Raw genomic sequence first — 20581 nt, 5'->3', positions numbered from 1 at the left:
GGGGAGAGGCAAGAGAGAATTTCAAGCGGGCTCCACACCGTCAGCGCAGAGCCCAACGCCGGGCTTATACCCACAATCGTGAGATCATGACCTGCGCTGAAGGCAAGAGTCAGCTGCTTAACCGACTGAGCCACCCAGGCGCCCCACAGAGTTTACTTTAAGTATTAAAAACAAAACAAAACAAAACCCAAACCTTTAAATCAGTAGCTACAAATATTTCTTCACAGAAAACAGCATAGCCCGATGGGGTTACAAGTGAGGTCAATAAAATATCCCAGAAACAGATAATACCAATCTTGCACAACTTCGTCCAGCACATAGATATTTGAACACCGAACTCAGGCAGATACAGTACAAGAAAGGAAAACTCTAAACCAATATATTTTATAACAGAGCTATGATGCAGGAATTTTAAATAAAATACTCATTAAAATTAATGTAAAATGCCATAACATGTAAAAAAGATACCATGACCAAGGTGGGCTTATCTCAGGAATAGAACTAAATTTAGTAGTAAATAAAAAAATAAATTTACATCACTGGGCACTTTAAATGAGATGAATAATATGGTCATTTCAGATACTGAAAAAGCATACAATGAACATTTATTTATGATAAAAATCTGTTAGTGAGCCAAGAATTGAAAAGACCTTTTTTTTTTTTCATTTTTAAAGTGTTTATTTTTGAGAGAGAGAGACACACACACAGCATGAATGGGGGAGGGGTAGAGAAAGAGAGAGGGAAACAGAATCCCAAGCAGGCTCCAGGCCCTGAACTGTCAGCACAGAGCTTGGCGTGGGGCTCGAACTCACAAATCATGAGATCGTGACCTGAGCCGAAGCTGGATGCTTAACTGACTGAGCCACCCAGGCGTTCCTGAAAGGACATTTCTTTACTTGGTATGGTGCATCTTCCAAAAACTTACTGTAGACATCATACATAAGGGTGAAATGTTGAAAGCATTTTCTTTAAAACATCTTCAGGGTTTTGTGTGGGGAGTAAAGAACAAAAGCCGTAAGACCAGCGCAAGATGTCTACTGCAATATTCAAAGCAAGTGATGCTAGTGGCTGGGCCAGAGTGAGAGCTATGGAGGGGTTGTAAACCAGTTGATCCTGTATAGATTTTGAAAGCAGAGCAGCCAGAATTGGCTGACAAATCAGATGTAGCGAGTAAGACAGTGAGAGGTCAAGGACCACTCCTAAATTTCTGGTCTGAGTTCCTGGAAGGACTGAGCTGCTATTACTGAGAAGAGGGAGATGGAAGGAGGTAGGCACGGTTGGGGGGACAATCAGGAGCTCTGCTTTAGACCTGAAGTTTGCGTGCCTACAGACACCCAGTGGAGATATCTAGGAGGCATCTGGGAAGACGAGAGAGGAGTTCAACGAGACAGAACTACACCGAGAATAAAAACTTGGGCACTGTCATTGCACAGGTGTTTTAAAAGCACAATATGAGTTACAGGTGACATGATACAGAACGATGGGGGGGGGGTAGCATCATTAAGATTGGGGGAGTCAGGAGCAGTTGATAAAATATGAGCCAGCCATAGGGATACCAGAAAGAGTATTGCAGACAAAGGCAATGGCAAGTGCAAAGGCCCTGAGGTGGGTCTCAAGGGTGGGCATTTTTCAGATATGGCCTCAGTGAAGATTCTCCACCCTGAAAGGCCCAAGGCTCCTAGGTCAGTCTTGCGTACATCAGCACAATTGAGGCCAGTGGGCCACTGAGAGGCAGGATTCTGGGGCAATGGCGCCCTCTGCTGCCCATAACAGATACAGATATCAGCTCCATTTTCAACAGTAAGTTATTATACATTATATAATATTTGTTATTTATCTATTTATTTTTAATGTTTATTTTTGAGAGAGAGAGAGAGACAGAATGTGAGAGGGAGAGAGGCAGAGAGAGAGGGAGACACAGAATCTGAAACAGGCTCCAGGCTCTGAGCTGTCAGCACAGAGCCCGCCGTGGGGCTCAAACCCAGGGACTCCCAAACCATGACCAGCGAAACCATGACGGGAGCAGAAGTCCGACGCTTAACTGACTGAGCCACCCAGGCACCCCATATTTTATTATTGTTAATGGAACAAGGCTAGTGGTCAATAAATCTATGACTCTCATTCCTGTGCGTCATGAAAGGTGGCACTAGGAGGTGTGAATATAAGTAGGTCTACACTGAATTAATGAAAGAAAAATGTGGCTAGGTTCTGGGCCTCAGTCTCCTCTAAATCTAAGATTCCTTCTTTTATTGTATAGACTAATATATACTAGGTGTTGTTCTAAGCTCTTGGGATAAATCCGTGGACAACATAGACAAAAGCCTGTGCTAGGCAACTTAAGATCTCTATATATGCATGCTTCTTTCAATCTTTACAGTGTTTTATTTTTAATTTATTTTTTGAAAGTTTTTATTTTTAAGTAATCTCTACACCCAACGTGGGGCTCCAACTTAAAAGCTAGAGATTAAAAAAAAAAAAAAAAAAAGCTGGAGATCAAGAATTGCATGCTCTACTTGGTTAGCCAACCAGGCGCCCCTTTTACAACGTTTTTAATGCTGAAGCACTGTTATTTGCTGCATTTTATAGGGGAGATTATCGCTTAGAGAGGCTTTGACTGTAGAGCAAGTAAGTGGCCGGGTTGGGATTCGAACCCATAACTATAGTTATTTCTCTGTAACACGCCCCCGCCCCAGAAGCGAACTGAGCACTCCGCGGGGACGAGCGCGCCGGCGTCTGTTGCCATGGTTCCCGGACTCCCTTCCAAAAGGACAGCCCGCGCCGCGCGCCACGTGACTTTGGTCAACATGGCGCCGCCCAGGGTGTTGCAGTGTCCACGTGGTTCCGTTAGCTAAGATGGCGGCAGCTGTTAGCCCGACGTCCGTGGAGTCGGCCCCCCGGATAATGAAGCTGGTGGCCGAGTGCAGCCGATCTAGAGCCCGAGCAGGGGAGCTGCGGCTGCCGCACGGGCCGGTAGCCACTCCCGTGTTCATGCCAGTGGGCACGCAGGCCACTATGAAGGGCATCACGGCCGAGCAGCTGGACGCGCTGGGTTGCCGCATCTGCCTGGGCAACACCTACCATCTGGGCCTGAGGCCGGTGGGTGGGTTCTGCCTTGGTGGGGCGGCGGCAGAGAGTGGGGAGCACGGACACCTCCGAGGCACGGGCACGCCTCTAAGTCAATCGACAAAGGCTTATTGACGCCCCCGGTGGCCCAGGCCTTGTGCTGGGCGTGAGAGAGCGGCGGGGCCCAAAGCTGGCCAGCCCTGTCCTCCAACTCGAGCCGTCAGGGTAGCCCTCGCCTCTAACCTGATCCTTTCTTCCCCTAACCCAGGGCCCCGAGCTGATCCAGAAAGCGCACGGTCTCCACGGCTTCATGAACTGGCCCCACAATCTGCTGACGGTGAGGTGGAGTCGGGGCTGGGATCCCAGGGCACTTCTCAGAGGTGGAGATTCTCCAACTCCACCCCCCTGACGGCCCTGCGGTGGGATTTCCCCCAGGACAGCGGCGGCTTCCAGATGGTGTCTCTGGTGTCCCTGTCCGAGGTGACGGAGGAGGGCGTCCGCTTCCGCTCCCCTTATGACGGCGACGAGTCCCTTCTGAGCCCCGAGAAGTCCGTGGAGATCCAGAACGCCTTAGGTGAGCGAGTCTCGAGCCGCCTCCTCTTCCCCTGCTTCTAGGGGTTGGAGGTGAGGCGGGCCCTTTGCTTACGTGCTGCTTGGCTGTGGGTAAGTCACTCCCGCTGTCTAAGCTTTGGAAGAGCCAACTCAAATGAGGATAGCGCCCGGAATAATGACGTAATGTTTGTAAATCTCTTAAGCCAGTGCCTGGCATGTAGTAGCTTTTATTATTTTTATTGCTGTTATTTCTCTTAAATGGCAAATTAGTCGGGCAAAGAAAGATATGTTGAAATAAGGGGGGCTTTAAGTCCCTCCCATCTCCATCAATATCCCTCACTCCTTGATAAGGACAATGAACATTTCTCTTTTAATATGTATTATATGTAATCGCTTTTGGCTAAAATCAAGTGTAACATATATATATTATACATCATATAGTTTCTCACTGTAACTCCTTCCCCACCCCACCCCTCCCCCCCGCAATTTGCTTCTTGAAGAAATGGGTTCTTTTCCCCTGTAGTGTTTCACATGGTCTGAATTTTGCGGATCACATCCCCATGGTGTTGTGTGACAGTTTTCTTCTGCCTTCTAGATTTACTGTAGGTGGTAGTTAGATCTAGAGGTTTGAGCCAGATTCTAGTTCTTGTGTCCTTTGGCAGGAGGGCTTCATAGGGTGTATATTTCCATCCTGGAGCTGGTAATGTCTGCCGGTCTCTCCCAGTGAGCCATCAGGCTCTTTGCCTGGGAGTATCATGCTATTAGGAGTTCCAAAATGGTAATGTTCTTTTCTTCATTTATCAGCTAGATTATTTCTGTAAAGGGAAAGGTGCCTCACCTACTCCTGAGAGACCAAGTAGTTCAATTCATACAGGGAAAGTGGGATTCCTCCTTTTCCTTCTTTTCCGGTTTTCATGAATTGATTACTTAACATCCTCCAGCAGTAATGAACTAATCTTTAGTTTTTTTAGGATCACCATGAAATCATGGGTTTAAATGTCGTTGATGTGTCTCACTCTATTGCAGCTGGATCGAGCCTTATTGATCCTTTTTGTGTCTGGCTTATTTCACTGAGCATAATGTCCACAAGGTTGTAGTATATGCCGGGATTTCCTTCCTTTTTAAGACTGAATAAGGCACTCCCTAAATTGGATTTTCGTAAAAGATTATAATTGTCTTCGTTTTGCTTCCAAGTAGGTATGCCATAAGCGTAAGAAAAAAACCTTTGGTTTTGAGAACTTTCTAGATTTTGGAATTGTGGGAAAGGAACTTTCTGTGAAGGGTTAGACCATGATTTTTTTAGCCAGACCTCTGTTGGTGGTCACTGGGGCTCGCATGGTGCTATTGCCTGCCACACCCTGGCGAATCACTTTGTGTACACAACATTTTGCTCTTGAAGGGTAAATTTGCAGAAGTGGGATTTATTCTATGTGCCTGGGCAGGATTTTAGCTGCCTAGGGTGAGGCAGGATCAAATGTGCATTTTATTTATTTATTTATTTAATTTAATTTTTATTTTTAAAATTTCTGTTAATGTTTACTTACTTTTGAGAGAGAGAGAGAGAGAGCATGCGTGGGAACGTGATAAGCGGGGGAGGGGCAGAGAGAAAGAGGGAGACACAGAATCCGAAGCAGGCTCCGGACTCTGAGCTGTCAGCACAGAGCCCGACACAGGGCTCGAACTCACAAACTGGGAGATCATGACCTGAGCCGAAGTCGGACACTTAACCCACCGAGCCACCCAGGCACCCCTTGTTTATTTATTTTAAATGCTTATATGTTTTTGAGAGAGGGAGAGAGAGACAGAGTGTGTGCGTGTGTATACCGGGAGGAGCAGAGAGAGAGTGGGACAGAGGATCCAAAGCGGGCTCCATGCTGACAGCAGAGAGCCCCATGCAGGGCTCGAACCCATAAACCATGAGATCATGACCTGAGCCAAAAGTTGGATGCCCAACTGACTGAGCCACCCAGGCGCCCCAAACGTGTATTTTAAAAAGTTCCCTCTTGGGGCGCCTGGGTGGCGCAGTCGGTTAAGCGTCCGACTTCAGCCAGGTCACGATCTCGCGGTCCGTGAGTTCGAGCCCCGCGTCAGGCTCTGGGCTGATGGCTCGGAGCCTGGAGCCTGCTTCCGATTCTGTGTCTCCCTCTCTCTCTCTGCCCCTCCCCTGTTCATGCTCTGTCTCTCTCTGTCCCAAAAATAAATAAAAAACGTTGAAAAAAAAATTAAAAAAAAAATAAATAAATAAAAAGTTCCCTCTGGCCATTGGGGACTATGTGGGAGTCAGCAAGACCCAAGGAGGGACATCTAGGGTCCAGCTTGTCCCCAGTAGGAAGTGAGGGCTTTCCCAGTGATGTGCTGCTGCTTCTTTTTTTTAAGCAAGTTTTTTTTTTTAAGTTTATTTATTTATTTTGAGAGAGAGAGAGTAAGGGAGGGGCAGAGAGAGAGAGAAAGAGAGAATCCCAAGCAGGTTCCTCACTGCCACTGCAGAGCCCAGTGTGGGGCTTGATCTCATGAACTGTGAGATCATGACCTGAGCTGAAACCAAGAGTCTGATGCTTAACCAGCTGAGCCACCCAGACGTCCCCCAGTGATGGTGTTTCTTTCTCACCCCCCAGGCTCCGACATTATCATGCAACTGGATGATGTGGTCAGCAGCACTGTGACAGGGCCACGCGTGGAGGAGGCCATGTACAGGTGCGCGCGCGTGCGCGTGCGTGTGTGTGTGTGTGTGTCCGTATGTGCATGTACCGGGAGGGGATCATAGCCCTGGAGCCTTGTCTCTTTACCCTAGGGCTCATGACTGGGTCCCTCTTCCAGGTCAATCCGCTGGCTGGACCGGTGCATTGCAGCCCATCAGCGGCCAGACAAGCAGAACCTCTTTGCCATCATCCAGGGCGGGCTGGACGAGGATCTCCGGGCCACCTGCCTTGAAGGTAGAGCCACGTGCCGGTAGCCGGTAGATCCAGGGCTTGTCCATCACCGAGGGCCCCACCCCCGGGCCTGGCACGTGATGGCGCTGACGGGGGTTGTTAATGGGCGGAAGGGATAGCTGAAGCAAAGGCACGGAGGCAGACATGGCGGTAGAATGTTTCCAGAATAATGGTGATTTCAAAAGCTAGCAATTTCATACTGTTCACCAGACGCTATGCCACGTGCTGGTCACAGACTGACCCATTTGGTTTTCGTAACCGTCCTGTAAGGTGGGAACTACCAGGTTCCCGTGGTTACAAAAGAGGAAACTGAAGCACAGAGCTATTAAGTCACTTACCCCAGCCACCCGGCTTGGATGTTGCAGAGGTAGGATTTGGCCCTAGGTCTTGGGCTCTGGAACCTGCAACATTAACCGAGACACTGTGCTGCTTCCTCCTCAGGGTCAGGAGCGGTGCCTAGGGCATTCTGCTGATAGTGGGGGTACTGGGGAGCCATGGAGGGCCGTTGAGTGGGAGTGTGACAGGAAGCAAGGGGCATCATGGAGAAATTCAGGAAGCAGAAGGCCCGTGAGGAGGTTAGAGTATCTGCCCAAGGAAAGAGTGCCAGTAAGGCCCATGTGAGGTCTGTGGCCGTGGAGACAAAAGGGGGCCAGAGATGGGGACTCAAAGGCAATAAAGTTTCATGGGCAAGGCTCTGGGTCCTGGCGTTTAGCTGGCTGGATCCACACCTCTGACCTGCTGCCTCATGGCTGCACACCCTCGGGCAAGTGGCTCGGCCTCCGTAAAATGGGCACATCCTCCCAGTGTCAAGAGGTCAAAGTGAGGTCAAATGGGAAAGTGTGTTCAAAGCGTTGTGCCTGCGCCTGACGTCAGGATGTTTGTTGTAAAGACTGTCTTTGTCGTCATCCCTTTCGTCCTCAAACTGAGCCCAGTTCTGTGTCTAGTAAGTCTTTTGAACGGAGACCCCCCTCCCCGGTCAGAGATACATTTCTGTATTTCTTTCTTTTTTTTTTTTTTTTAATGTTTATTTGCGTATTATTAAAACATTTCTTTTTAATGTTTATTTTTGAGAGAGAGGGAGAGAGAGCACACAAGCGAGGGGGGGAGGGGCAGAGAGAGAGGGAGACAAGACACAGAATCCGAACGGGCTCCAGGCTCTGAGCTTTCAGCACAGAGCCGGACGTGGGGCTCGAACCCACAAACCGTGAGAGCCCGACCTGAGCCGAAGGCAGACGCTTAACTGACCGAGCCACTCAGGCGCCCTAATTTGCTTATTTTGAGAGAGAAAGAGAGAGATCATGAGTGTGCCGAGCAGGGGAAGATCAGAGAGAGAGAGAGAGAGACACCCACCCAAGCAGGCTCCATGCTGAGCTCGGAGCCCGACGCGGGGATCCGCCCCGTGACTGGGAGATCATGGCCTGAGCCCATGTGAAGAGTCAGACGCTTAACCAACTGAACCACCCAGGCGGCCTGGAGATACATTTCATGTCACAGCTCAGTATGTGTGGACATAGAAGAAAGCAGAAACCAAGGCTTCATGAACCGTTACCCTAATGCGTGAAACACTTTCTGGTATCTTGTGTTCTCTGATTCAAGAAAATCCTACCACTCTGGCCTTGCCCCGTCAAGTTCATTTCTTGGCCACCTACAGGTCGCCGGGCACCGCCCCGATGGTGCTTCTCATTGTGCTCCAAGGCTTAGCTGCACCAGCACCACCCGGCTTGTCCCCCACGACCGCGTCAGAGTCCGCGGTGAGGTGGGGCCCGGGAGGCCACATTTGAACAACCCGTCCCCAGTGGACTCTGCCATTCATTCCAGCTTTAAAACCTGACGCTCGGACCGGGTCCGTTTCGTCGACGCCGTGGCCTCCCCTGGTCGAACGATACAACTGGGGCCCAAGGCACGTCTGGGCTTTGAGGCTGCACCTGGGTTCAAGTCCAGCTTCTGCCATGTCTGGTCTGGGGTGGCAAGCCCCGAACACCTCAACGGCAGCGTAGAGCTGCAGCCTCTTCTCTGCAATTCTGGAGCCTAACGGCCCACTTCTAAAACACGACACCACCCAGGAATTTGCAACGAGCTCATTTGGTGGCCAGACCAGACCTATGTGGTCATTCACCCCCGTTGTTGGGAGTCCTCTGTGTGTTTTGTGGCAGGACCCTCAGAGGATTTGAGGACAGGCCGTCGCCCGGCGGGTAAGATGTGCACCGTTCTAAGATCTGGACAATTCTCAGCTTTGAAACACATCTGGCTTCCTCTTAGGTTTCAGCTAAGGGAGCACAGGCTGTGGGCCTCCCCTGAGGACTGAAGGAGGGGATCTCACATGCAGCGGGGACTCGACAAGTGGTAGCTGAGGTCACCAGCAGCCCTCAGACCGACAGACAGACACTCTCTCTCTCTCTCTCTCTCTCTCTCTCTCCCTGAGGGATTGTGGAGGTCCGGGCAGGGTCTGCCCTGGGGTCGCAGAGGAGGAGGCAGACTTTCTTTTGCCTGGTGGCCCCTCACCTTGCCCTGTACCCCCAGAGATGACCAAGAGGGACGTGCCGGGCTTCGCCATCGGGGGCCTGAGTGGGGGCGAGAGCAAGGGCCAGTTCTGGAGGATGGTGGCTCTGAGCACCTCAAGGCTGCCTAAGGACAAGCCACGATACCTGATGGGGGTCGGGTATGTGGAGGAGAGGGGAGCAAGCCCTACCTGTGGGGAGCGGGTTCCTGCCTGGGCCGGTATTGGTGGAATGACCCAGCCCTGCCTGTTGGGGGGACTCATGGGTGGGGACTTGGCTTTCCTCTGGGGGCGGTTCAGAGGGAATGTGGCCCTGTCCCCGGGGAGTCTGAGTGTACGTGTGGGGGGAGCGCTGGGTGTGTGACCAGGGTGTGAGGTTCTCTGCTCCCTCCCCCGTGGCCCTCCCCCCAGCTATGCCACTGATCTGGTGGTCTGCGTGGCTCTCGGATGTGACATGTTCGACTGCGTCTTCCCCACCCGGACGGCGGTGAGGCCCTGGGCAGGGGGCAGGTGGGGGCGGACCTGGGGGGGGTTAAGGTGGGGGTGGGGCCGGTGAGGATGAAGACCTGGTTGACCCACTCCCTGTCCCCCGCCCCCCCCAGCGCTTTGGCTCTGCCTTGGTGCCCACCGGGAACCTGCAGCTGAAGAAGAAACAGTATGAGAAAGACTTCCGGCCCATAGACCCCGAGTGTGCCTGTCCCACCTGCCAGAAGTAGGGGAAGAGGGGGGCCCGGGGGCGGGGGGAGGGTGCGGAGGTGTGCAGGACCCTGTATCACTCGGCCCCGACCTCCTGTCCGCAGGCACAGCCGGGCCTTCCTGCACGCACTGCTCCACAGCGACAACACCGCTGCCCTGCACCACCTCACCGTCCACAATATCGCCTACCAGGTGGGCCTGTGACCAGGGCGGGCCAGGCGCAGGGTGGTGGTGGGAGGGTTCTGGGCGCCCCCCCCCCCCCCTCCCGGGCTGACGCTGGCACCTACCCCCTGCAGCTGCGGCTGATGAGCGCTGTGCGTGCCAGCATCGTGGAGAAGCGCTTCCCTGACTTCGTGCAGGACTTCATGGGCACCATGTATGGGGACCCCACCCTCTGTCCTGCCTGGGCCACCGAAGCCCTGGCCTCTGTAGGAATCACACTGCGTTGATCTGGTTCCGGCGAGGGAGGGAGGGAATGGGAGGTATTGAGGGATTTTTTAAAATTATTATTCTAATTTAGAGTGTATCTGTGCCTTCTCGGGGAGGTGACCTGTCTAGGACCTCTTCCTCCTCTGAGTGTCATTGTGGCCAATGTCCCCCCCGCCCCGCTTCCTGTTGATGATAATAATAAGTAATCATAGCAGCTGCTGATACCTGGGAACCACCTGGCACAGCCCAGCATGTAGCATGTGCCCCAGTGTGGGAGCTGCATCCTTTTTCCTGTGGCTTTGGCCCCCCCCTAGTCACCCTGAGGGTGGGCACTCTTGTTCCCCGACTTATTACAGGTGAGGAAACAGGCCTAGAGAGGAAGCAGCTTGCCCAAGGTCACCACCGACGAAGTGGCAGGCTGGCTCCAAAGCTCATGCTTTTAGCCTTGAACATGGCTTAATTTTGCCGTCAGCAAACACAGTGATGAAGACAGTAGGTGTGATATGGCAGGGTGCTTACACTGTGCCTGGGACTGTTCTGAACGGTTGTCATGTGTGTGTTTGATTCTTGCAACTTTGTGATGCATGTATAGCTGCATCCCCCATTTTACAGATGAGACTGAGGCTCAGAGGAATGAAGTCACTCGGCCGTTATCACCTGGCAAATACAGAGGCCCATGATCTAACCTAGAGATGGCCAATTACAGAGCTGGTACTCTTAGGAGATAAGGGGTTTTAAATTGGAAAAGTAAGACTTGTATAGGATCCACTATTCTAATAGCATAAAAGTGCAACTACTTTGATTAGTTTGTGTATTCTTCCAGAAATTTTCCACGTGTACATATTTTTCATGAATGTGGCGTCCTTTACCTGCCGTTCTGTACCTTTTTTTTCCTGTTAGTATATTTGAAATTGTTTACACGTCAGAACATGAAGACTTCCTGTCTTTTTTTACAGCTGTCTCACAGTGTTTATTTAACCGGCTCCCGTGAATGGGTATGTAGGATGTTTCCAGGTTTCTGTCACTGCGGTCAAGGCTACCATGCCAAAACCTTGTCGGTTGACTTGTTGCCCATCTCTCTGAGACGGGGCTTTTGGGTCTTGGAGCAGGCAGATACCATTGGCTGCCCTGCCAGCCTCCTCCCCACTGTTTCTTTATTCCCCTGGTAACTGCCTCATCAGCCCACTTTCTTACCTCCATTCCATCTGACTCCTGTTTGGGCTTTGGCCAATCTATGCCCGCCCCCGGGGATCAAATCACTTCTTTTCACAAGATCCTTCCACCTATCCCCGGCTTTTTTCCCACGAGGAACAAGATTTCTAGTTCACAGAACCTCCAACACTGACTAGAAGATAATCATTTCATGGGGAGAGGATCTGTTGGGTTTCATTGTGGACTTAAAAAGATCACGATGTGCTCTAGCCAAAAAGGCAGGGGAGCAACGTTGCAGGCAGGCATTAGCCAAACCAAGTCGGGGCGTGAGCGAAAGGTATTCCCGGGAAAGGGCCCAGCATTTGCAAAAGCGTGGAGGTGGAACTTTATACGAATGAAAGTGGAGCCAACGCTACAGCGCTACCGCCTCTCTCTAGGAACCACTAACGCCAGATTCTTCAAAACGCATTGAAACGCCGCGCGAGTAGCTGGTTTGCAAGCCCGGGGCCGGGATGCATTCTGGGACTTGTAGTTTTCTCTAGAGGCCGGAAACTCTGAAGCTACGATCATTACCGGGTCCCACCACGAGGTGTCGCTCTTCGGCGAGTACGATGGGCCTTATCCTTTACTCCAGAAGACACTAATGGACCTGCTACAACAATCATTAGAACGGGGGATTCTTTGATTGACAGGTTCTCAGTCAAAGTCAGGATTCGCAGGTCAAAGCCCGTCCTCTTTCGCTTTGTTGGCTGGAAGCACGGAGTGATATTTATATAAACCAATGGGAAATTCTTAGGGAACTAGGTGGTGTCAAGTGACAAACCAGTCTATGAATCGATCCCTAACGTCACTGGCCTGCACTGTAGAGTGGCGGGTCTTCCTGCCAGTAAGACTGTTGGGTTTTCTTGCCGTTCGGAAACTCCCCGCCCCAGTAGGCCGGGCCAACATTGCCTTTTCCCGAAACACCGCCTCCTGGCCTTGACAACTCGCTGCCCGACCCTATTGGCTCTTGCACAAAAACGACAGTTCTTGAGTCCAATGAGCCCACCGCGAGGTCCCCAGGAGGAAGGATCATTCAGCCGTAGCCTTATACCTCATCTTCACTGGCTCCTGTTTACGAGTGGCAGCGCGACCGACCAATCCGGGGAAGTGTGAGGGCTTTGGGCGCAGCCCCGGGGCCCGGGCGGGAGGTCGCTCGGGTCGGGTGTCGTCTGAGAACCGGATGAGGCGGCGACTGTGAGGCCGAGCCGGGAGCGGGCGTCGCGCCGAGGCCCGGGCGGGCGGGGAGCAACGGCCGCGGACGCCGCGGGGCCGCGTCGTTAAGGGCCGGGGGCAGGCGGGGAGCGCGGGGCGCTCGGGCCGGGGCCGCCGGCGCCATGGGCAACCGCGGGATGGAAGAGCTGATCCCGCTGGTCAACAAGCTGCAGGACGCTTTCAGCTCCATCGGCCAGAGCTGCCACCTGGACCTGCCTCAGATCGCCGTGGTGGGCGGCCAGAGCGCCGGCAAGAGCTCCGTGCTCGAGAACTTCGTAGGCCGGTGAGCGAGCGCGGCGGCGGCGGCGGCGGCGGCGGGCGGGCGGCGGCCTAGGGCGCGGAGGGCGGACCGGGAATGGCGCGCCCTGCGCAGCCGGCGTAACTGCGGCGCTTGCGTGCCCGCGACGGGGACGGGGACAGGGAGGCGGGCTCTGTGGGACGCCCTGGGCGGAGGGCTTCCTGCAGGGGCTGCGGAGCCGGCTCAGACCCTTGGGGGCGTTTCGCCGACGGGGGGGGCGGGGGCCAGGAGTTGCGGTGGACCGTCGCCGACTCTCAGATCCCCAGCTTTCGTGGCTGAATTCTACCATCTGGTTGCCTGTGGGTCAGGGTTAGGTCCCCCTTCTCTCTCTGTCTGTCCGAAACCTGCCAGCTAGGTACCTATTGGTTCGACCCCTGCGGTCTGGCTGGCTGTTCATTTATCTGGAGCAGTCCATGCCGTCTGGTTGGCTGTCTCTGTCCTCGATAGAACTCCTTGCCACTACCATTTGGCCGTCCATCTGTCCAGTCCCTCAGGGCAGCCCCCTGCTGCCTGGCTAGCTGTCTAGGGTGACCTGTGCTGTCTGGCCGCCTGTCCGTGCTGCTCGCAGACTTGGCCATCCCTCTGTTGGGTTACCCTGGCTGGCCTCTGCCGTCTGACTGGCTGTACCCTAGGGGACTCTGTTGTCTGGTTCTCCCAGGCTAACTCTAAACTTGGTCCCTGGCAAACGCTGGCTTCTCTCCCAAACGGATCCCTTTGTCTGTCTGTCCGGGTGTCCGTCCTTATGTTAGTCTGCCCATCAATGCCCTGGCAGTTCCCCACTGTCTGGCCCCATCTCTGTAGTCCTGGGTGGGGTGGGCTGGGCTGGGAGCATGCTGGGAACAAGGGAGCTGAAGGATGAAACTTGAACTCCCCTATCGGTTGGAAGTAGGACCCTGGGAGGGGGTACTTTCTGCAGGATTCTTTCCTGGCCCTTGTCAGGGTGCTCTTGGGGTCAGCTCCCAAGCAAAAGTCTGCAAATTGGGGGCCCTCTTTGGAGCCTGATCAGGCCTTCGGGCAGCCCTGAGAAGCCTCGGTTTGCTCATCTATCCAGTGGGCAAACTCCACTCTTTGCCCGGATTCAGGAAGCTGCTGATGAATGAGAACTGGCAGTGAGCCCTCCAGGGGTGTTTGGTTCTTTCTTCTCCCTTCCCCCGCCTCTTGCCCTTCTGCCTCCCAGATGGGCTGTCACTTCTCCATTCTGGGAACGGCTCCATTTGTGCCTGTGGCTGCCAAATGATAACATCCCAGTCATCACCATTGTTGTCGTTGTTGTTGTTGTTATCTGCAGTAAGGGTTAATGTTCATCTCGAAGGCTCCAGGCCGAGTTCAGTTTGTCAGCCTCTCGGATCCCACAGGGAGTGAGAGGGGTGGAGGTTCTGTTACCCCACCTTAGACACGAGCAGGAAGGCTCTGAAAAGCCTCATCCTTGGCCCAAGGGCACCAGGCTAGTGCTCAGTGGTGCCCAGCCCCACCCTGCCTTCCCAGAGGCCTGGAGTTTTGCTCTCAGCGGCATGAATTTCCTCCTTTGCTGCTTTGTCTCTGGCACCTTGCCTGTTGTCCACTGTGGCGGAAAGGTGTGGACCTGGGGTCAGCTGGGCCGGGGCTGAGCCTTGGGCTGGGCTGTGGGCCCCTTTGCATGGTTATTTTCCTGCCTGCCCGCCCGGGCTTTAACTGGACACACAGCAAAGTTCAGTTTCATTTGCCTGGTGACCTCCTCGCACAGGTTGTCTGGCCTCTCTGAGCCTCAGTTTCCCCCCCTCCCCCCTAAAAGCAGGGTGATGGTCCCTCAACTTGCCATTCTGCAGTGACCTGATTTGTTGAAAGTGCTTACTTAGCACGGTGCCTGGCACACGGTAGGTCGGCACGGCCAGGCTGTTATTCACCATGCTGGTCCCTCCCATATCAGCAGCAAACGCGAATCAGAATTAAAGTGCTTTCAAGTTATGCGCTGGACTGCATTTAAGCCTTCTGAGGCTGACACTGCTATGGTCCCATTTTACAGAGCAGACAGCTGAGGCTCAGCTGAGCCCTCTTGCGCAGAGCTGTTCAGTGAGGAATTGGGGGCTCTGTGTTGGGGACCTTGGGTCTCTCTTCCCTGCCTGCCTCTCCTCGGTGTCTCTGCCCCTGGCCTTTCTCTCTTATCCACCCACCCAGCCATCTAGTACCGAGCTGGCTCCTGTGGCAACCTTCTCCCAGAAGCCTGCAATGTGACCTTGATCGTTAAGAGCATTAGTTCAGGGCCCGAGAGCCAAAGTTTTAAAAAAGCTTCTCGGTTATGGGTTGCTCAAATGGAGCTAACTTCTTTTTCTTTCCCGAGTGTGGGTAAGGTTTCTTAGCTACCAAGCCTTGCCACAGGGGGACAGCGGGGTGGCCCTCGCTTTGAATCCCACTCCTCCTTCTTGTGAGTTTGGCCAAACTGTTGGCAGCTGAGGACCTGTTTCCTTCTTTGCGTTGTAGACCTTTACAGATGACATCTTGGCTAGTTTCAAAGAACAAATGAGAGAGTAGTTCCAGGGCTGTTCCCAGGGGGTCAGCACGGGCTGCTCTGTTTCATTGCCTCCTCCTTGTTGGTTTTCTAAGACTGTGGTCCAAACGAGATAGCTCAGCCTGTACCAACTCAGCCTGTACCGGGTTGCAGATCAGTGGCCCTGGGGGCTGAAGCCTGCTTGCTGGTCTTTTGTTTCACCTGCATGGTGTTTAAAATACTTTGTTCTTAGTTAGCTACCGACATTTAAGTTTTGCATCAAAATTCAGGTTTTTGCAATGCTTAGCAAACACCCAAAGAGCCTCAGAGTCTCGTGGTGTAATAACACGGGCTCTGGGCCTTAGGCCAGGCTTCGTCGTGTTTGCCTGTGTGACTTTGGCCAAGTGGACTCAGGTTCCTTTTCCGTAAAATGGGGTGATAACTACTAGGCAGTCCCTGGGCCGGCTGTGTGAGTTAACATGTGTTGAGTGCATTGACCCTATACCCACGGCGGCTGTCGTTTTAGTCGTCATATTCTGGCCTTCCTGGGCCTGAGACTTGCTTGGCACCAAGTGCCTGGATCTCAGAAGCAGCAGCCACCGGCTGCCATGTCAGATCAGGAGTGGCCACTGTGCTGCCCCACTCCCCACTACTCTCTAGTACTCGCCCAGGCTCGTTTTACATTTGCCTGGAGACTCCTGGCCCTAGAAACTTTTGAGTTTCAGACCCTTGGCTCGGCTGCCCTGTAACAGCATGTGGCCCTAAGGAGGGGGGAGGATGAGCCTCTCTGGTGACCCTGGTCGTTGAGCCTCCGCAGCTAAATGGAGGGAGGAACTTGAGAAATTTTTCCTTGGGAGAAGAACAGGAAGAGGCTGAGGTTGAGGCCTCCAGCTGAGAATCCCCCAGGCCTGGGCTTGTTCCTGTGAGCCTTTCCTCTTTGAGCCTCAGTATCCCCAGCTGGGAAATGGGGCTGTTAACAGCATCCACTTATAAGCCCCTTGCCTTACAAGTTGGGTGTGTTTCATCGCTTAGGGCAGGTGAAGTCACCTGGTGCCTGTCCTTGAGGGTGGAGTGAGGACGAAATGGAGGGGAAAAGTGCTTAAAGCGCTGTGCAGTTTTCATTTGTTCTTGAAAATTGTTTTCTAAACACTCTGTGTCCTTGCCGGGGGGGCCCTGTTCTGTGGCTACGGACACGGCCCTGAGCAAGATACCAAAACCCCCACCCCGGGGGAGCTGGCCTTCCAGCAGGGGGCCGATAAGGAAGAAACAGGCCTGAAGTTGAAAGCTGTTAAGGAAAAGAAAAGCAGGCTCAGGGAGAGGGCAGGGGGAGGTTAGGGTTTTAAATGGGGGTGTCAGGGAAGGAAGGCCTCCTTAGGAAAGTGACATCTGAGTAGAGACTTAAGGAGGTGGGGGGGAGCCATCAGTGGAGATTTGCTGGGGGAGCATCCCAGGCTGTGGGAACAGCCAGTGCAAAGACCCTGAGGTGAAGATGTGCCTGGAGGCCAGTATAGCAAGAGAGTTGGGGGAGATAAGGTTAGCAGGTACTGGGGTCCAGTGGGGGCCAGGGAGGGCTCTGAGCAGAGGGACGGCTGTGGTGGTTCCGGACCTGGTCCTGGGCAAGCTGAGGGCCCTCGCCTTTGATTTGCAGCTTTACCTGGATTATCTCAGTGAGCGGGACCCAGCCGCCAACTCACAAATGACCTAGTGCCATTTTTCTTTTAGCAAGAATCAGCTGCCCCATGGGTCTCTACCGTCTCTGGCTACATTTCCATTTGATCTTTGGTGATGGGCCCCTCCAGGAGACATGGCTACACCACGGGACTGCTGTCTGGCACACGGTGGGTGCCGGACGAATGCTTGTCAGGTGACCGTTGGCACCTTAGGTCCCTACCAGGCTGAGGGGTATAGGCATGTGGTCCGCCGCTTGGGCTGGTTTGTCCCTTCGGGGATCTTGCAAATGAAAGCTGCTGTTTTCCGTCGTTTCTCTTTTGGTGCGTACCTAAAGTTGCTTTGCCTGGGTGGTCTGTAGTACCTGGGTCAGCCTGAATGGGGGAGAGTCCTGGAGGTGCCCGGGGGAATGTGGCTGTCCCTGCGCGGCCACACATTGGCTGAATGACCTCACTTCTCCGGGCCTCAGTTCCCTCGTCCGGAAAATGGGAATCACGATGTTCCCTCTCTCCTGGGAGTGGGCTGAGGACCAAATGAGCTAACCCTTGTGAAATAGGAGATCCCTGTGACTTGTAAAAGCCCTGGGTGTGAGGACTCTTTCCGTAAAGAAAGGGAATTCATAATTACCTTGTTAATATAAAACCCACCTCATTTTATAAAATTTTTTAAAATTTTATTTATTTATTTTTGAGGGAGAGAGAGAGAGAGAGGGGAAGGCACGGGGAGAGAGAATCCCAAGCAGGCTCCGCACTGTCCGGATGGAGCCCGATGTGGGACTCGAACTCACAAACCATGAAATCATGACCCGAGCTGAAACAAAGAGTCGGACGCTTAACCAACTGAGCCACCCAGGCATCCCCAAAGCACCTTATTTTATTTTGTTTTGTTTTATTTTTTTACTTTTTATTTTTCCAAAGCAGCTTATTTTATTTTATTTTATTTTTAATTTTTTTTTTCAACGTTTTTTATTTATTTTTGGGACAGAGAGAGACAGAGCATGAACGGGGGAGGGGCAGAGAGAGAGGGAGACACAGAATCGGAAGCAGGCTCCAGGCTCCGAGCCGTCAGCCCAGAGCCCGACGCGGGGCTCGAACTCACGGACCGCGAGATCGTGACCTGAGCCGAAGTCGGACGCTTAACCGACTGCGCCACCCAGGCGCCCCAAAGCAGCTTATTTTAGCCCAAACACTGAGTGAGTGCCTCTCCGTGCAGGCGGGCATCATTCTGGCTTTAGCTCTGAGCATGTAACCGGAATGCTGGCGGGAGCCTGTTACTGCTGTGTTTCTAGGTGGAAATGGTGGCTGCAGACAAATATTTGGCTGTGAGAGTTACTGATGCTCATTTAGTGGATGGTGATGGGAGATTGGGAGCAGAAATGCCCAACAGTAGCAGATTAGCTAGACAAACAGTGCGTCGGACAGCCAGCTCGGAAACAGCTACTCAGAATGATCTAGAAGAGGATTTAATGACCCAGAAAGCTGTGCAAGACCTGTTAGTTTCCAGACCCAGGGGAAGTGTGATCTCCTCTTGTTCTAAGCGGTTGTAGTCTCGGAGTATAACGCCAGGGAAGAGATATGCCTCCCGAACTCCACCTGTGGGTTGTCTGCCCGTGTGGTTCTTGGTTGGGTTTTGCTTGCCGGGATTATGTTTCCAGCCCAGGAGACCGATTTCTCCACAGCTCAGATCTGGGCCGCCGAGTGTCTTTGCAGAGTTATTTGTCCAGGGATAATGGCCCTCGCTAGGCACACAGATTGAAATCCCCCGGTCGTAAGCCGGTCGTTTCCGGGTGAGGGGCAGGGGACGACCTTGTGGACGGCTCTGGATTTCAGAGTGTTCAGAGGCACCGGTCGCGGGAGGGGCTGTTTGGAATGGAGCCATGTGTCTCTCCAGGTGTTTGCATTTGGATCAGGGCCACGTCTGCCAAGCTTCTGCCCAGATTTGAATGAAAACGCCGAAATTACAGGGCCCTCGATTGCAGAAAAAAATCGGAACATCGGCTAACCCTTAATTTACTGGGGTTGCTAACCACATGCTGTAATTAAGCCCTTATTGTGTGAAAGCTCTGGGAAAATGCAAGCCAATAACGAGATATTTATAGGGCATTTGCTACGATCTGAATAAAAGGAAAAAATTGCCTTGCCTCTGAAGCAAGAAGGCGCTGGAGAGAAAAGACTCCTGCTTCTGGGTGCGTTCTGGGTTCCTGTTAGTGTCGGCAGGGAGGCCTCTGCTGGGTGCTTTCCCTCTTGCAGTCACCCTCAGCTTGAACAGGGAGCCGGGTGGCTCATTTGGTTTCACCTGCGGCTGGATGTTTATGGCACAGTAAGAGGTGATGTTTGTGGAGAATCACTCTGTGCCATACCCTGGGGACACTGGACCATGCAGTCCCAGCAGCCCTGGGGTGCTGCTCTTAGCATCCTTGATTTGCAGGTGAAGAAACTGAGGCCGGAGAGGGGAACTGACTCGAAGTCACACAGGGAGGAGCTCAGGAGCCGGGCCTCTAGCTGGGACTGTGTCCCCCAGAGCCAGATGCTCGGGGACGTCAGGGATGGCAAGGCGTGGAGTGCATAGTGGATGCTGTGGCACTTGTGTCTGTGGATGGGGCCGAGGTGACGGAGCGAGCAGCTTCTGGCTTTCGGCACCCTTCGAGGTTGTTAGCTGTGTGCCCGGCTGGCACGCCTTCAGTGGCACCTGCCGGGCCAGGTGGTCGGAACCCGGCCGGCACCAAGAAGGGCAGAGATCGGGTGAAAGGTTAAATGAACAGCTTTCTGAAGGTGAAGTGCAGCGAAAATGGTAGGGGGAGGGAGAGAGTGGCGGGGTGGAGGCTGCTTCAGACAGGTGGTCCGCGGGTGCCCCGAGATGGAGCCAGCCCCTCCAAGACCCCAGGGAACGGTGTCCCAGGCAGAGGGAAGGGCACGAACAGAGGGCTTCACGTACCGGCCTGCCGTGTACCTGCTGTCCTCTTGGAAAAGGGACTGAGGCGGAGGTGAGACCCAGGAGGCACGTGAGGGTCGGGAAAGTGAGGCCTACTCTCCCTGCATTTGAATTATGCCAGGAAAACACCAAAGACCCTGTTCTTGTGCAGAGGGAAATTGACCGATGGGGAAGAACGCACCGCCAGCCCTGTCCCGCCCTCCTGGCTCCACGTGGGAACGCCATGGTCAGGTTGGGGTGGATCCTGCCAGACCCCTCTTGCGTATTTGTGTCCAGGTGTCCTTGCCGGGACAAATATATGGCACTGCCAGCAGTTGGTTCTTTTTCAGCATATCTGCTTTCTAGAACTGGGGCCACCCCACTTACGTGGCTTGGCAACTTGCTTTCCAACCACTTAACACATCCCAGAGGTCTTGCTGTGTTGGGAGTTTCCTGCCCACCGCCCCACCGCCCCCAGAGGGGTAAGGAATGGAGGAAAGGGACCAGTGGCAGTTGCTGTGACTGTCCTAATGAGAAATGACAGCATCCTCTGTGTGCCATGATCGACTCTGGGGCCTCAGGGCAAGGCACCTTACTCGCTTTGAGGCCCGTACTTGATCGCTGCTTACTGGTGAGGAAACTGAGTCAGAGAGGCTGGCCCAAGGATG

The 20581-nt window shown here is 53.3% G+C and overlaps 2 protein-coding genes across 14 annotated transcripts in view; both read left to right on the top strand.

Annotated features, from left to right (window-relative positions):
* The first annotated feature begins 2808 nt into the window (after positions 1 to 2808).
* Positions 2809 to 11120, top strand: QTRT1 (queuine tRNA-ribosyltransferase catalytic subunit 1). Its single transcript, XM_058728032.1, has 10 exons — positions 2809 to 3096; positions 3332 to 3400; positions 3499 to 3637; positions 6231 to 6309; positions 6433 to 6548; positions 9066 to 9204; positions 9454 to 9529; positions 9645 to 9754; positions 9843 to 9930; positions 10035 to 11120. Exons 1-10 carry the CDS (start codon positions 2854 to 2856, stop codon positions 10185 to 10187), a joined length of 1212 nt encoding a protein of 403 aa, XP_058584015.1. The 5' UTR covers positions 2809 to 2853; the 3' UTR covers positions 10188 to 11120.
* Positions 11121 to 12530: 1410 nt separating this feature from the next.
* The window catches only part of DNM2 (dynamin 2), an 89300-nt gene continuing 81249 nt past the window's right edge, over positions 12531 to 20581 (top strand). For 8 of the 13 annotated variants that reach the window (XM_058728024.1, XM_058728018.1, XM_058728021.1 and 5 more), the window contains exon 1: positions 12531 to 12856. In XM_058728024.1, the coding sequence (XP_058584007.1) occupies positions 12696 to 12856 (161 nt within the window). In that variant the 5' untranslated portion in view covers positions 12531 to 12695. The remainder of the gene's footprint in view (positions 12857 to 20581) is intronic. The other 5 variants (XM_058728023.1, XM_058728017.1, XM_058728022.1 and 2 more) reach the window with 2 other exon arrangements.

Source organism: Neofelis nebulosa, chromosome 4, assembly GCF_028018385.1.
Source record: "Neofelis nebulosa isolate mNeoNeb1 chromosome 4, mNeoNeb1.pri, whole genome shotgun sequence".
Lineage (NCBI taxonomy): Eukaryota > Metazoa > Chordata > Mammalia > Carnivora > Felidae > Neofelis > Neofelis nebulosa.
The sequence above is the reverse complement of the archived record's forward strand: the minus strand, read 5'-3'. Positions and strand labels throughout refer to the sequence as shown.

What these genes read in the sequence shown, in the direction of transcription:
- QTRT1 (XM_058728032.1), top strand. Translation starts at nt 2,854, where the DNA reads ATGGCGGCAGCTGTTAGCCCGACGTCCGTGGAGTCGGCCCCCCGGATA. An exon ending in GGCCCCACAATCTGCTGACG is followed by an intron (nt 3,401 to 3,498) that starts GTGAGGTGGAGT and finishes GATTTCCCCCAG; the next exon opens with GACAGCGGCGGCTTCCAGAT. An exon ending in CCGGGCCACCTGCCTTGAAG is followed by an intron (nt 6,549 to 9,065) that starts GTAGAGCCACGT and finishes CTGTACCCCCAG; the next exon opens with AGATGACCAAGAGGGACGTG.